We start from the raw sequence: 14,361 nt of genomic DNA on the forward strand, positions 1-14,361 counted from the left end.
ATTTTCAGTTAAAAACAAAAAACAATAGCCAACCCTAAGTCTCTCGCTGTCCTTAAAAATGTCTGCCATTCAAACCCGCTCAAAAGCTCTGGCAAACATGCAGGCCTTGCAGAACCTCTTGAAGAACTCCAAGAAAGCGGCCCCTCTCAGCCCCACAGAGTTGACGCCACGGCAGAAAAGGCCCAGGCTCTGGTCAATGACAGACAGACCTCCCTAAGCGGTAGAATAGCCAACAGATGGTTGCCTGTCAGTCATCGTTGGCGCATAGGGACATATGGAGTCACAACGGTACTGTGAGGTAGCTTAGGCTGAGGATAAGGAACTAATCCAAGTTTACCTCACGAGCGTCATGGAGAGTGGGGACCTGAAGCCAGGCCTAGCTAGGCAGACCCCTGTACCACACTGGCTCTCTAGGATTCCCTGTCTTTGTGCCCTGTGCCAATTTCTTGTCAATTATAGATTCCCCCTCTTTAACAGGCAAAGGCCTTTAGGGACTGTGTACCAGACAGAAATCAATGGGTAAAGCCTTTTTCACCTCACTACCAGGAAAATCTTGCCCTGAGTTTTATGTAGCTTCGTAGTTTTAAGGCTGAAGCTCTTGGCAGTCCCAATACCTCAAGGGAGAGGAAAATGGCAGGTATTCCTTGTTCCTGGAAAAGCCTCTCCTCTGTGGTAAAAGGGATCTGTACGGTCTAGATAAGCACTCAGGGTTTTGCGGTTTCTACCATCTCAGACATTTGCTCCTCCCTGTATGCACGGAGTGTGCTGCTTGCCTCCCCCATCGATATTTTAAAACGGCGCATGTGTGTTCATGCATAACAAAGTTATGTCTGCTTACTGGGAATGAAAACAGCCACGAAACTCTTTTTGTGACAGTCTCAGACTAGCTGTGGGGACTGGGCGGCAAGAAGGTAGGTTGGTGATGTCACGGACACTAGCCAGCAGATGCCCATAGGGTTGCCAACCTCCAGGTGGGGCCTGAAAATCTCCCAGAATTCCAACTGACCTCCAGATGACAGACATCAGTTCCACTGGAGGAAACGGCTGCTTTGCTCTATAATGCTCTATGGCATTATACCCCGCTGAGGTCTCTCTCCTCCCCAAACCTCACCCTCTCCGGGTTCTGCCCCCAAATCTCCAGGAATTTCTCAGTCCAGAGTTGGCAACTCTAATTGTCCACCCCAGCGTACCACACCACTTTCCCCTTTCCCAAATCTCATTCCCATTTTCCTTTTTTTTTAAATGTGTGTGTTTTTCAGGGCAGCGAAGGTGCTTTCAAATCGCTCCCAGCAGCCGGCACACTTTGTGGGGCACCTGTCTTCACCTTACGGGTATAATAATATAAATAAAATGCAAGGTCTGTTGCCCCACCGTCAAGATGCACTGGCTGCCAATAGCATACCGGATTCGCTTCAAAGTGCTGGTTCTTACCTTTAAAACCCTGAATGGCCAGGGTCCGGCTTACCTAAGGGACTGCCTCTTCCCGTATGTTCCCCCAAGAGCACTACGATCGGGGAGTCTCCACCTCCTGGAAGTCCCAGGCCCCCGAGACGTGAAGTTTGCCCAAACTGAGGCTAGGGCGTTTTCAGTGGCGGCTCCTACCTGGCGGAACGAGCTCCCGGAGGAGATCAGGGCTCTGCGGGACCTTTTACAGTTCCCCGGGGCCTGCAAGACCAAAGGTGCCCGCAGGCTCTAAAAGATTGGGGACCCCTACACTACATCACACTGGTTTTCCCTCACGTTTTGGGGTTTTGCAGACTTCTGATGACTTCGGTACTCTTCTTTTCTTTTTTGTCTCTTAACTTCATGGTATTATAAAAAAATGCACCTCAGTTCAGGTGTTCTCCCAACATCACTTATATATTGAGGTGTTTTATTTTGTTGGGTTCTTTAAACTCCCAAGTACCTTGAATATACAGCATACAGAAAGGGGGAAAGCTGTGGCTCCAGGCAGGAGAATCTGCTTGGCATGCAGAAGGTTCTCCCCACCTCAACCCCGGCATCTCCAGCTTAAAAAGATCAGGTGGTGGGTGTTGTGAAAGAACCCCACCTGTGATGCTGGAGAGCTACTGCCTGTCTGAGGGGACAGTGTTGACAGTGATGGTCCAAAATCAGCCAATTTAGAGTTCGTGTTCTTAACCACTACTGCAATCTGGGAGAACCAGGTTTGATTCCCCACTTCTCCAGTTGCAGCCAGCTGGGTGGCCTTGGGTTGGTTCTCTCAGAGCTGTCCTCACAAGAACAGTCCTCGAAAGAGCTCTCCCAGCCCCACCTACCTCACAAGGTGCTCATTGTGGGGAGAGGAAAGGGATGGGAGTTTGTAAGCTGCTCTGAGACTCCGAGTGGAGGGCAGGGTATAAATCCAATCATCTCCTCCTCTTCTTCTCCTTCTCCTTATTCTTCTGCTTCCTCTTCTTCTCCTCCTCCTTATCATAGCCAATAAGAAGCTCTCCTATGTACGATGAGAATTATTTTCTTTTTATTATCCTGTATTGTAACGGCGTTTGGCTGTATGCACAGTAAATATTCTGGTATTCAACAAGAAGCTCTGCTGCATAAGAGCTGCCCACCTGGCCACACCCACTTCCTAGAGACCCCTTGGTGGGCACCATGTTGGAGATTGTAAGCCGCTCTGAGGCTCCAAGTGAAGGGCAGGGTATAAATCCAGCCTCCTCTTCTTCTTCGTCTTCTATAAAGTATGTTCATGTATTTTCTCGTTTTAATCGGAGCAGGGGGATCTAGCTGACCATGATCTGTTCAGAGCAAGATCCATTGAAAATGTAAAGAACTTGATGAGAAAGGGCTTGAAGTTCTGCAGAGCCTTGCATATGAATAGTCTAAGATCAGGAGGAGAAGTTTGTATAGTTTGGTACCATTCTGGGGTCAATTATGTTTTCAGATGCTTAGTATGTATGAGACTGATCAGGAGGGGGCTGCCTTGAGAATTCTAAAACTGTAAAACGTAAAACATGGGGGTTGGGGCATTTATATGCAGCGTGTCAGATGCAAAGCATTGTACACACATGTTGTTGGTATTCCTTAGTGATAAGAGCTCTAAGTCTGTTCTGTAATAATAAAGAGTAGTCTTATTCTCCCGGAAGTGAGGTTGTGAGCAAGTACATTGGTTTAAGGCCTACCAGTGTGCCCACAGCTGGGGTTGGCACAGAAAAATAAGAAAAGCCCTACCAGATCAGACCAGTGGTCCATCTAGTCCAGCATCTGGTCTCACACCTCAGGATGCTCAACAATGGCATAGAGGCCGAGGCCTTCCCTGATGAGGACATAAGAAGAGCCCTGCTGGATCAGACCAGTGGTCCATCTAGTCCAGCATCCGGTCTCACACCTCAGGATGCTCAACAACGGCATAGAGTCCGAGGCCTTCCCTGATGAGGACATAAGAAGAGCCCTGCTGGATCAGACCAGTGGTCCATCTAGTCCAGCATCCTGTTGCACACAGTGGCCAACCAGTTCCTCTGGATGGTCAACAGTGGCATAGAGGCCAAGGCCTTCCCGTCATGTTGCCTCCCGGCTCTGGAATCCAAAGGATTGGTGCTTCTGAATGAGGAGGTTTCCCTCAAGTCACCATGGCAAGTAGCCACTGATAGACTTATCCTGTACGATGAGTCGATCTAATCCTCTTTTAAAGCTGTTTATTTCTGTGCCCATCACGACATCCGCTAGCAACAGATTCCACATTCTAATCACTCTCCGACCTTTGAACTGGGGGCCTCAGAGCCCCTGTGCCACGGCTATAGGTTTCTGCCCCCCAAGCCTGTCCAGGAATGAGGGGGGAAGCCCATACTTTTACAGAACATTAAACAACAACCCAGAGAGGTAGGCTATCCTCTCTGGATTTCAGAACAATATGCCACCAGAATCCCTTTTAACTGGTCCCGGCTTTCCCCAAGGGAGGGATTCCAAACCTTTAGGTTAGCATCTGGGACATAACACATTGAACAGCTCAATATAGAGCTGCACCGTTAATCTTACAAAGGTAGCTTGTATGGTGAGCATCCCTTGCTCGAGTAAATGCCTTCCCATCAAAACTACTGTATGGTAGGTTTCATAATATTCCTAAGTACGAACGGAGATGTGACTGTGGTTCAAGCTCTCTTGATTCAATTGATCACATACTGCTAGACTGTTCGTTGCATGTATCTGCTAGGGAAAAATGGTTAAACTCTTGGTTGCATGGTAAATATCACCTTTCTAATGAAAGAAAATGTCAAATTCTATTGAATGATACAGCAGCAGAGATTACAGTGGCAGTGGCTAATTTTTTAGTCGCTGTGATAAGAGTGAAAAATTTGGGAAACTCCGTTTCATGATTTTATAATTATTTCAGTTGTTTAGTTGACTGTGTCATCTTCGGTTTCTGAATTTAATGCTGTATATGCTATTAAAGGTTTATTGATTGATTGATTGTATGGTGAGCAGAAGGCACAGGAGTTTAGCCTTGAAATCCAGTTACAACATCAAAGACAGAAGCCAGAATAAGTTTATTTGCCTTCCAGGTGCTTCCTCGAGCTCCACTGAAGCCTCCACAACAAACTCGCCGGCTTCTGGCCCTGTGAAAAAGCCCACCCTGTCCGGGAAACGCCCCAACTTGAGCGTCAGTAGCATGCTGAGCCAAGTGAAGAACTACACCCATTCCAAGCAGACCCCCGTGACCAACCGCCCGAGCGTCTTCCAGTCGCCGGACGAGGAGGACGAGGACGACTACGAGCAGTGGCTGGAGATCAAAAGTAAGTCCGGGGGCTGAGCGGCAACAGCGTCTTGCGATTCCACAGGGTGCTGCAGAAGGATCGGAAAGCGGGCAGCCCCAGGCAGCCGTCTGCCGTCTCTCGAGGGTGGTGCCGAAGGGATGGCAGAGGAGAGACAGAAGCCGCCAATGAAGATTCGGTTTGCATTCATTGTCGACACGACCGAGCAAATGGTCCCACAGCGGGACGTGGCGGTCAGCGTGCAGCTGCTGCCAAAATCAGTCCGTCGCGCCTCTGCCTCCCCTTTCCCCTTCTGCACACGAAGTAGACCTTGCATCGCTGTTCTATTATTTATTTTATTATTTGTTTGCAGTAGAAAAGCAGCGCCTTCGAGACTAACAGGCTGAAATGCGTTAGGTCAAGTCCACTTGCCCTTGTGTATATATGATTTTGGAATTTTTTACATGAGATGTGATTGGGCCCCTATATGTCTTTTAATTCTGTATAAATAACCATTAAGATTTTTTAAAAAAACCAAAAACCAACCCCACACACATCATGAAAATGGTTTTTTAAAAAGAGCTAAAATAACTAAAGGTAAAGGTTCCCTTGCTTGAAAGCCGGTCGAATCCGACTCTAGGGTTGCGGTGCTCATCTCCATTTCAAAGCCGAAGAGCCAGCGCTGTCCGAAGACGTTTCCGTGGTCATGTGGCCGGTATGACTAAACACCAAGGCGCACGGAACGCTGTTCCCTTCCCACCGAAGCAGTTATAATTTTTAAAAAATTACATACAGAATATACATAATTAAAAGATTAACATTTAGAGCCTGATTAAAATACAGTTTCCGTAACCGCAGTATCAGTACACAAAACCTAGCTCCTTGATAAGCGACCTTAAGATTCTTATCCGATAAAAGGCAATCGAGCCTAGATTTATTTGCGCAACCAGAAATCTTACCCAGCAAAGGAGGAACGATCTCTCAGCGAGCCTCCTTATATAATACGGGCAACTCAAGAACCTATGCTCCGTGTACTCGACCGCCCTTAATGGGCAGGTACGTAACCTTTCTAGGTCAACCAGCGAGCTTCCGTGGCAGCGTCAGGATCCGAACCTGGGTCCCCAAGTTCCTCGCCTGACTCGCTAACCGATACACCACACTGGCTCTCAAGCTCCAGATTACTCTGCAGTCTCTTCGGTCTCCTTTTCGCACACGCCAGATAGTGAGAACCGCCGTTTTCCTGAGTGCCTCTGAGGGTTTTATCGTCTGAACTCCGTTCTGCTGGCAGCGAAATAGCTGTCTATTTCTGCAGGGCGGGGGTGCCTGCGTCGTGTCAGTTAACCCCCCGTGGAAAGCCAAGTGGCTGTTCCCCTGGATTCTGTGGTAATGAGGAGTGTACTTTTAAAAAAAACTGGCTTGGGGAGTCAGGCAATGTTCCCTCTAAGCTGAGTTAGTGTGAGCTCGCTCGCTGTTTTTTAGCCTACAGCTCACACATTTTTGTCTCCGCTCAGGAAGGAGGGCTCCAGAGCAAACTAATTCATGCAGTTGCCAAATCGGTCGCTCACAACCTTAATGCCAGGAGCTCACAAAGTAGAATTTTTGCTCACAAGACTCCACAGCTTAGAGGGAACATTGGAGTCAGGTAGTATAGCCTTTTGCAGCAGAAAAACGAGGTTCTTGCACGATGAGAGCCACCACTGCCCTTTGCATTTTAAAATCTGGTTCTCTGCGGCAGATTGCCTCTCGCTCGCAGGATCCTTCCTGCCTTTCCATCATCCTGTTCTGTTTCCCCACCCACCCCACGCCAAAGAGTCAGGCTTATGTGCATCCCGTTGTGGTTCCACCATTTCATCCTGTTTCCCCCCCCCCTTCTCCCCACCGACTCTTGCCTTGTGCTGTGGTTCTTAGAGGTAATGTGCCTGTTGGGTGTGTGACTTGAGCCCCAGTACTGACAGCGTGCTTAAAGTTTTACCCCCAGAGGACATGAAGACCCGCCGCGTGGTGGAGAAGCTGGCCAGGGTGGTGGCCGAAGGGGGACCCGATCTGGAGAAGGTTGCGCTGGAAGACTGCAAGGATAACCCGGCGTTTGCGTGAGTCTCGAGCTCTTAGCAGCATGTTAAAAATACTTGCCTTTTCTTCTGCAGAGCGGTTGTCAACAATAGGCATGTAACCAGGGGTCATTTCGGTGAAAAAGAGGTGCAGGAGCTTATTAGCATAGCTCATTAGCATATGCCACACACCCTGACATCACCAGAGGTGTGTCAGAAGGCAACAGCCACCACTCAGGCTCCACTGGACTCTTTTGGATTGCTAGCTATTTGGGGGGGGGGACGTACAGAGGAGGGAGAGCTTGTACCTGAATACAACTTGGTCTTAAATGTGCCACTGGACTGTTTTAGGGGGGGGGGGCTCTGCAACTTACCTGGCAGCTTCTTGCTCTGACTGAGGGCTGCTGGGAGCAGGGGTTGGGGCTTGTTGCATGTCCCCACCCCCTGGGCTCTTTACTGCCGGAGTTCCGCTCCTGTGCGCTCCTGCAGGAAATGACCCCTGCCTCTCTCCTGGTGTCTCCTTTGGTCCCACACCAAAGCATCACACCACATGTCTGTGCAAGAATGAGAGATGCACAGGTCCAATCTTTCATAAACTGCAGCAGTGAATTCCACATGTTTGAGTCTTCGGGTGAAGAAGGACTTCCTTTGATCTGTTCTAGTATTGCCAAGGTGCGTTGGGGCACGTAGGCACTCTGGATTTAAAAACAGGAACAGGTGCAAGCAGTTTTTCATCCAGTTCTGGCCAATGCTGTTTAAAGTTTTCAGCAATGAAAGTAGCCTGAATTGGTCGTAGGAACCGTTTGGAAGTCAGCCCAGCAGGCCAAACGTTGGGCTTCCATGTCTCTCGCTGCCTCCCGCTAGTGCGGCATGCTGCTTGGTGGCTCCCCGTTTCCCTCACACATGCGATTTCCTTCTCCCTCTGTCTCCCCGCAGGTTTTTGCACGATAAGAACAGCAGGGAGTTTCTGTACTACCGCAAGAAACTTGCCGAGATATGGAAGAAGGGCCAAGACGTGGAGGGGACCACGACACGAAAAGGTAAGGCAGGGATGTGTGCCCTGGCTCAGGCCAAACTTCTAGGCCTCTCTGTACATTGATACGCCTAGTCTGGCTTTCTGGTCCTCAGCTGAAGAGTTCCATGCGACTCAAAGGCTCGCATCTCGTCTCCTGCAGCACACGCTCTTGGCCTAATGCGGGGAGCTGCAAAGCAAGCAGGAGCTGCTCTTGCTTAGCTACGAAGGGCCCGGTCCTAAAGCGTCCAGAGCCAGCCGTACATCCCAGCTCTCTGATAGCTCTCTCCAAGCCCCAGCCAGATGTAGGCGGTGGGTAGGGGCACTCAGTGTGTGTTCAGACAGCTGGAGAATTGTGAGCTGGATGCTCAGGTATGGTAGCACTGCATAGAGCCTGCATGGCTTGAAAGCGCCGGACTCCGAGTCGGTGTGTTTGCGAGGGCTTCCTGATGGGATAGCAAGTTCAGTCATGGAAAGCGGCTTCTCCACCGCCCGCAAACGGTCCTGGCCAGTGTTCCCTCTAAGCTGAGTCCGTGTGAGCCAGCTCGCAGTTCTTTAGCCTCTGGCTCACACATTTTTGTCTCCGCTCAGGAAGGAGGGCTCCAGAGCAGTGTTCCCTCTAAGCTGAGTCCGTGTGAGCCAGCTCGCAGTTCTTTAGCCTCTGGCTCACACATTTTTGTCTCCGCTCAGGAAGGAGGGCTCCAGAGCAGTGTTCCCTCTAAGCTGAGTCCGTGTGAGCCAGCTCGCAGTTCTTTAGCCTCTGGCTCACACATTTTTGTCTCCGCTCAGGAAGGAGGGCTCCAGAGCAGTGTTCCCTCTAAGCTGAGTCCGTGTGAGCCAGCTCGCAGTTCTTTAGCCTCTGGCTCACACATTTTTGTCTCCGCTCAGGAAGGAGGGCTCCAGCGCAAACTAATTGATGCAGCAGCCAAATTGCTCGCTCACAACTTTAATGCCAGTAGCTCACAAAGTCGAATTTTTGCTCACAAGACTCCACAGCTTAGAGGGAGCATTGGTCCTGGCAGCGCGAAATCATTCCAAGGGACGTTGTGAGCTTGTGTGGCTGGCTGAGGCCCCCCCAACCTGCACCCGAGAGGAGTCCTCTCTTAGATTTTAGGGGCCTTATAAGGAGCTGCACGGCACTCCGGTTGCCGTGCATAATGTTAATTCAAGGGAATGTCCTCTCGTCTGAGAGGTATGAAAAGTCAAAAGGGCCCGAGAAGGGATTTTCTTCTGCTATGGATAATGTGGCCCATAATGTGGCTGTGGGGCCGGAAAGAGTTTGTGTCTCGGGTTCAAGCCAGAGGGGATGCTCCAGTTAGGGTTTTCCCTTTTAAACATTTTATTAAGTTTTTTCAAATCACAAACAATCAATAAAACATTAAGTCGAACGGACCGGAGAAGTAAAATAGGGTACTTGGAGAAGTAAAAATAGGGTACGACGCAATTGTCGACATACAAAACCGATCAGGGATTTCCAGAGCAGCAGTAGTCCTGTAGACCAACTTGCCTTTCATTTGTGAATCCCTTTTGGAAAAGGGCCCGGTAGAAGGAAGTCAGATACTTCCTTCCCTGCCTGAACGATACCCAGAGAGTCGTTCCAATAAATACAACCTCCAGCGCTAGACAGTTACCTTTGATTCCTATAACGGGCTTTGCACAGATCGATGAGCCTTATCGCTGGACCCCGGGATGAGTTCCACATTCCCAAGCCGCGATTTCTCTTTGCCTCGTTCTCAGCACTGTAGATTTATGACCGTTCAGGGGGAGAGAGAAAAAATCTATGTTTTGTGTGAACCAAAAGGAAAAAAAGAAAAGAAATTAAAACCCACCTCTTCCCCCCTTCCCCTTATTCCATCCCCTTGGGAGTTCTTAAAGCCAGAGTAAGCTTGTGGCTGTTGGGTGTGTGAGTTGGGGGCCCCGTACTGACAGCGTGCTTAAAGTTTCACCCCCAGAGGACGAAGACACCAAGGACTGCGCCGAGAAGCTGGCCAAGTTCGTGGCGGATGGGGGCCCCGTAGTGGAAATGGTGGCCTTGAAGAACCACCGAGAGAACCAGTCCTTCAGGTAAAGGTCACAAACTAGGATTGGGGCGAGGCAGACCCTTCTGGCGGGACGTGGGCACGGCTGGCAGCAAGTTTTCCACACCAGCTGAATGCAGACCGGGTTAGCCGGGGGGGGGGGATGTGTTCCAAGCCCCCCAAAGCAATGCCGAACCTCATGGGGTGCCCTTGATCCAGTCTATTATTATTTTATTATATTTGGTGATTTCTACCCCACCTTTCTCCTCAATGGGAAGAAGAGGAGATTGGATTTATACCCTGCCTTTCACTCAGAGCGGCTTACAATCTCCTTTCCCCTCCCCTCCCCATAACAGACACCCTGTGAGGCAGGTGGGGCCGAGAGAGCTCTTTCCAGAACTGTCCTTGAGGGAACAGCTCTGACAGAACTGTGGCTTGCCCAAGGTCATCCAGCAGCTGCAAGTGGAGGCGTGGGGACTCAAACCCGGTTCTCCCAGATTTGAGTCCGCACACTTAACCACAACACCAAACTGGCTCTTTACAGCAAACTGGGGACCACTGCACAAAACTGGGAACCCAAAGCAGTTTACTTCGTTCTCTTCTCCTCTATTTTATCATCCCAACATCTGCAGCGGGATAGGCTGAGAGTGTGACTAGCCCAAGGTAACCCAGCAGACTTCCATGGCAGAGCAGGGGGTCGAACCTCGGTCTCCGTGTACCACGATCCTAGTCTAACCGCTGCACCGTGCCGGTGTGCTAGACAGCCAGCGTGGTGTAGTGGTTAAGACAACAGACTGTAATCTAGAGAACCAGGTTCGATTCCGCACTCCTCCACATGAAGCCAGCTAGGTGACCCTGGGTCAGTCACAAGTTCTCTCAGAGCTCTCTCAGCCCCCAAAATAAGTCTAGCTTGCCACCTAATGGTGCATAATGCTAAAAGAGCTAGAACTTCAGGCTGCCAGACAGCCAGACAGGGTCTCCTGGCTATTCTACACACAATGCCGCACGATTATTATTATTGTTGTTATTATTATTATTATAATGCTGGCCTGCTCACCCTAGCTTCTCTCAAAGGGCCACGCAAACGGCTCCTGGTAAGCGCATTATTATTATTTTTAATTGTAGTTTTAAACCAGTGTTGTTTATCTTCAGTGGTTTCGAATTGATTTTACATTTCCGTAAGCCATTTCAGGCAGCAAGTGGGATGTAAATAAAATTTGAAAAACTAACTCTACATACTTCTCAAGACAGAGCAGCCAGATCATACTTAGTTCTCAGCTGCTTCTCTCTAAAATATGCCCAAAGCAGCTGGCAAGCATCAAAACCTGAAGAGGGCAATAGAACACAACAGAACAGATAATCCTGACTGGGTAGTGATACTACAAGCAAGATTTTTTTAAAAAAATAGCATCCTGGGAAAACATCCGAGCAGCTTCAACAGGATAGCTGTCATCAAAGCCACCTATGGGCACCTTTGGGATTCTGACGCTGGATGGAAGACGCAGCCACGAAATGACTGCCACAGGAGCAGAGTCCACCACAAAATGTCAGGGAAGTAGGGTTGCCAAGTCGAACTTACCTAATAGTGGGGGGGAGTGGGCACCGTGTTGGGGGATCTCTGCTATAAAGCCATCTCAGCAAAAGCAGACCAAAGCGTTTAAAAAATGAAATGGATTACAGTCTGCCAAACAGTCCTCCTTTCTCACCGGGACTCAAGGCGGGTCAGGAATACAATTGGCGGAACGGTTCTTTCTGTAAGCCGATTATGAAAGATAACCCTCTTCAAATGTGATTGTTCAGATCCAGTTCAGGAAAAATTGGCTTACGGAAATGTTAAATCAATTAGAAACCATTAATAATAATAAACAACACAGGTTTAAAACTACAATTGAAAAAAATATTGTTCCGAGAGCCAGTTTGGTGTAGTGGTTAGGAGGGCGGAGTCTGATCTGGGAGAACCAGGTTTGATTCCCCACTCCTTCACGTGCAGCTGCTGGTGTGACTTTGGGTCAGTCACAAGTTCTCTCAGAGCTGTTCTCTCACGAGCAGTTCTCGAAAGAGCTCTCTCAGCCCCACCTACCTCACAAGGGTGTCTGTTGTGGGGAGGGGGAGGGAAAGGAGATTGTAAGCCATTCCGAGACTCCTTCGGGTAGTGAAGAGCGGCGTATAAATCTAGTCTCAGTCTAACAGCAAAGAGTGATGTAACTGGGGCCCCATGCAGGGGCCAGGCAGATGCCTGCTCGTTGTTATGGAAGGCAGTGGAGAAAACATGCTTCCTAGTCTAAAAATGCAGCATCCCCTCCCCCCCCATTTTAGTCCTGGGGGGAAAACCAGCATTGTTGATAACGGTGATTTCAGGAGGGCTGTATCACCTGCAGTATTCCAGGCTTCTGAAAGAGGGCTGCTTGGTAAACAGGAGCCGTCCTTTCAGTACGCTCTGATCTCCCCTGGCGGTCCTTCTCTGGTTGTGCGGATGCTTCACGGGGAGCCCGAAGGTAGGGGTTTGTCCACTTCTCTGTCAGGTCCTTGCTTTGTTTGTTAAGAGCGGCACAAATAAGAAATGGCTTCTTCTGCCCCTGGCTGCCAACTTCCTAACTGTATTCCTATCCCACTGGATTTCCCCCCACCCCCCAGACAATGAGTTCATGGTGGGGCGACACAAGGAAGGGGGAAGGCCCTGGCCGATTCTCCCTCCCTCCCTCCCCCTTATGTGAAGGGGTAAGTGGGTGGGAGGGGCCCTGTGTCCTCTGTCAGCAGGGTGGCTGAGGGCTCCGTTTTCTGTGCTAAATTCTCCCCAGTTTAGGAACTCTTGGGGGACAAATGGGCAACCGGGATTTCAAGCAGCCCCTTCTCCCCACTTCTGCTGGCTCCTGACCTCCAGAAGAAAAGAGCTGTTTTATATCGCACACAGCACCTTGAGGTTAAAGTCCCCGACCTGAGATTTAAGAATGTAACATCAGACCAATAGTCCCTCTAGTCCAGCATCCTGCCTCACACAGGGGCCAACCAGTTCCTCTGGAGGGGCAACAACAGGGCATAGAGGCTGAGGCCTTCCCTGATGAGAACATAGAAAGAGCCCTGCTGGATCAGACCGGTGGTCCCTCTAGTCCAGCATCCTGCCTCACACAGGGGCCAACCAGTTCCTCTGGAGGGGCAACAACAGGGCATAGAGGCTGAGGCCTTCCCTGATGAGAACATAGAAAGAGCCCTGCTGGATCAGACCGGTGGTCCCTCTAGTCCAGCATCCTGCCTCACACAGGGGCCAACCAGTTCCTCTGGAGGGGCAACAACAGGGCATAGAGGCTGAGGCCTTCCCTGATGAGAACATAGGAACATAGGAAGAGCCCTGCTGGGTCAGACCAGTGGTCCCTCTAGCCCAGCATCCTGCCTCACACAGGAGGTGAAGACTGCTTCTGAGAGAACAGCTCTGAGAGAACTTGTAACTGACCTGAGGTCACACCAGCACCTGCATATGGAGGAGTGAGGAATCAAACTCCTAACCACCGCACCAAACTGGCTTTCTCTAATGTGAATACAGGTAGATCAGGGACCTGCAGAATTTACTACCGTTCCACAGGTCCTGTAAAATAAAGCTGTTCCGCCAGGCCTTTGGTTGAGGCAGCAGACACCACATTTTAGATCGCCACCCGCCCGCCCTACCCACGTGCTAACATCTCCTATGCTATCTACAGGTATACACTTATTTACTGATTGTGGGAACTTTGCCACTTCTTTGAAAAACAATAAAATCGAGCACACGTACATGGACCAGTTTTTTGCTGAGAGCACTTTAATTGGATCGGCAGCCATCTTGTAATTTATTTATGAAATGGGATTTAATTTTTTATTTTTATTTTTACTATATCATGTTTTAATCTTTTAAATTGGTATACTGGTCTGTTGTAAGCCGCCAGAGCCTGCTTGTGGAATGGGGTGGAGTAAAAACCGAATGAAATAAATGAATAATAAAATGCTCCTGAGCAGGGGTCGTTTCGTAGAAAAAGAGCTAGGGGAACTCATTAGCATAACTCATTAGCATATGCCACACCCCCGGACACCACCGGAAGTGTGTCATAAGGCCACACCCCCTTCCCACTTCTGCTGGCTCCTGACCTCCAGAGGAAAAGAGCTGTTTTATATCACTCACAGCACCTTGAGGTTAAAGTCCCCGGCCTGAGATTTAAGAATGTAACATCAGACCAATAGTCCCTCTAGTCCAGCATCCTGCCTCACACAGGGGCCAACCAGTTCCTCTGGAGGCCCACAACAGGGCATAGAGGCTAAGGCCTTCCCTGATGAGAACATAGGAAGAGCCCTGATGGATCAGACCGGTGGTCCCTCTAGTCCAGCATCCTGTCTCACACAGGGGCCAACCAGTTCCTCTGGAGGGCCAACAACACGGCACAGAGGCTGAGGCCTTCCCTGATGAGAACATAGAAAAAGCCCTGATGGATCAGACCGGTGGTCCCTCTAGTCCAGCATCCTGCCTCACACAGGGGCCAACCAGTTCCTCTGGAGGGCCAACAACAGAGCAGAGACTCCTTTGCAACTGTCCTCTTATCTGTTAGCCTGAGGAGTTT

The 14,361-nt window shown here is 49.7% G+C and overlaps 1 protein-coding gene across 1 annotated transcript in view; it reads left to right on the forward strand.

Annotated features, from left to right (window-relative positions):
• The window catches only part of SUGP1 (SURP and G-patch domain containing 1), a 49,381-nt gene that overhangs the window by 14,226 nt on the left and 20,794 nt on the right, over positions 1-14,361 (forward strand). The window contains exons 3-6 of the mRNA XM_015415524.1: positions 4,515-4,745; positions 6,670-6,793; positions 7,688-7,791; positions 9,704-9,827. Of these exons, the coding sequence (XP_015271010.1) occupies positions 4,515-4,745; positions 6,670-6,793; positions 7,688-7,791; positions 9,704-9,827 (583 nt within the window). The remainder of the gene's footprint in view (positions 1-4,514; positions 4,746-6,669; positions 6,794-7,687; positions 7,792-9,703; positions 9,828-14,361) is intronic.

Source organism: Gekko japonicus, unplaced genomic scaffold (genome assembly GCF_001447785.1).
Source record: "Gekko japonicus isolate JY-2015 unplaced genomic scaffold, Gekko_japonicus_V1.1 scaffold1726, whole genome shotgun sequence".
In the NCBI taxonomy this organism is placed as follows: Eukaryota; Metazoa; Chordata; class Lepidosauria; order Squamata; family Gekkonidae; genus Gekko; species Gekko japonicus.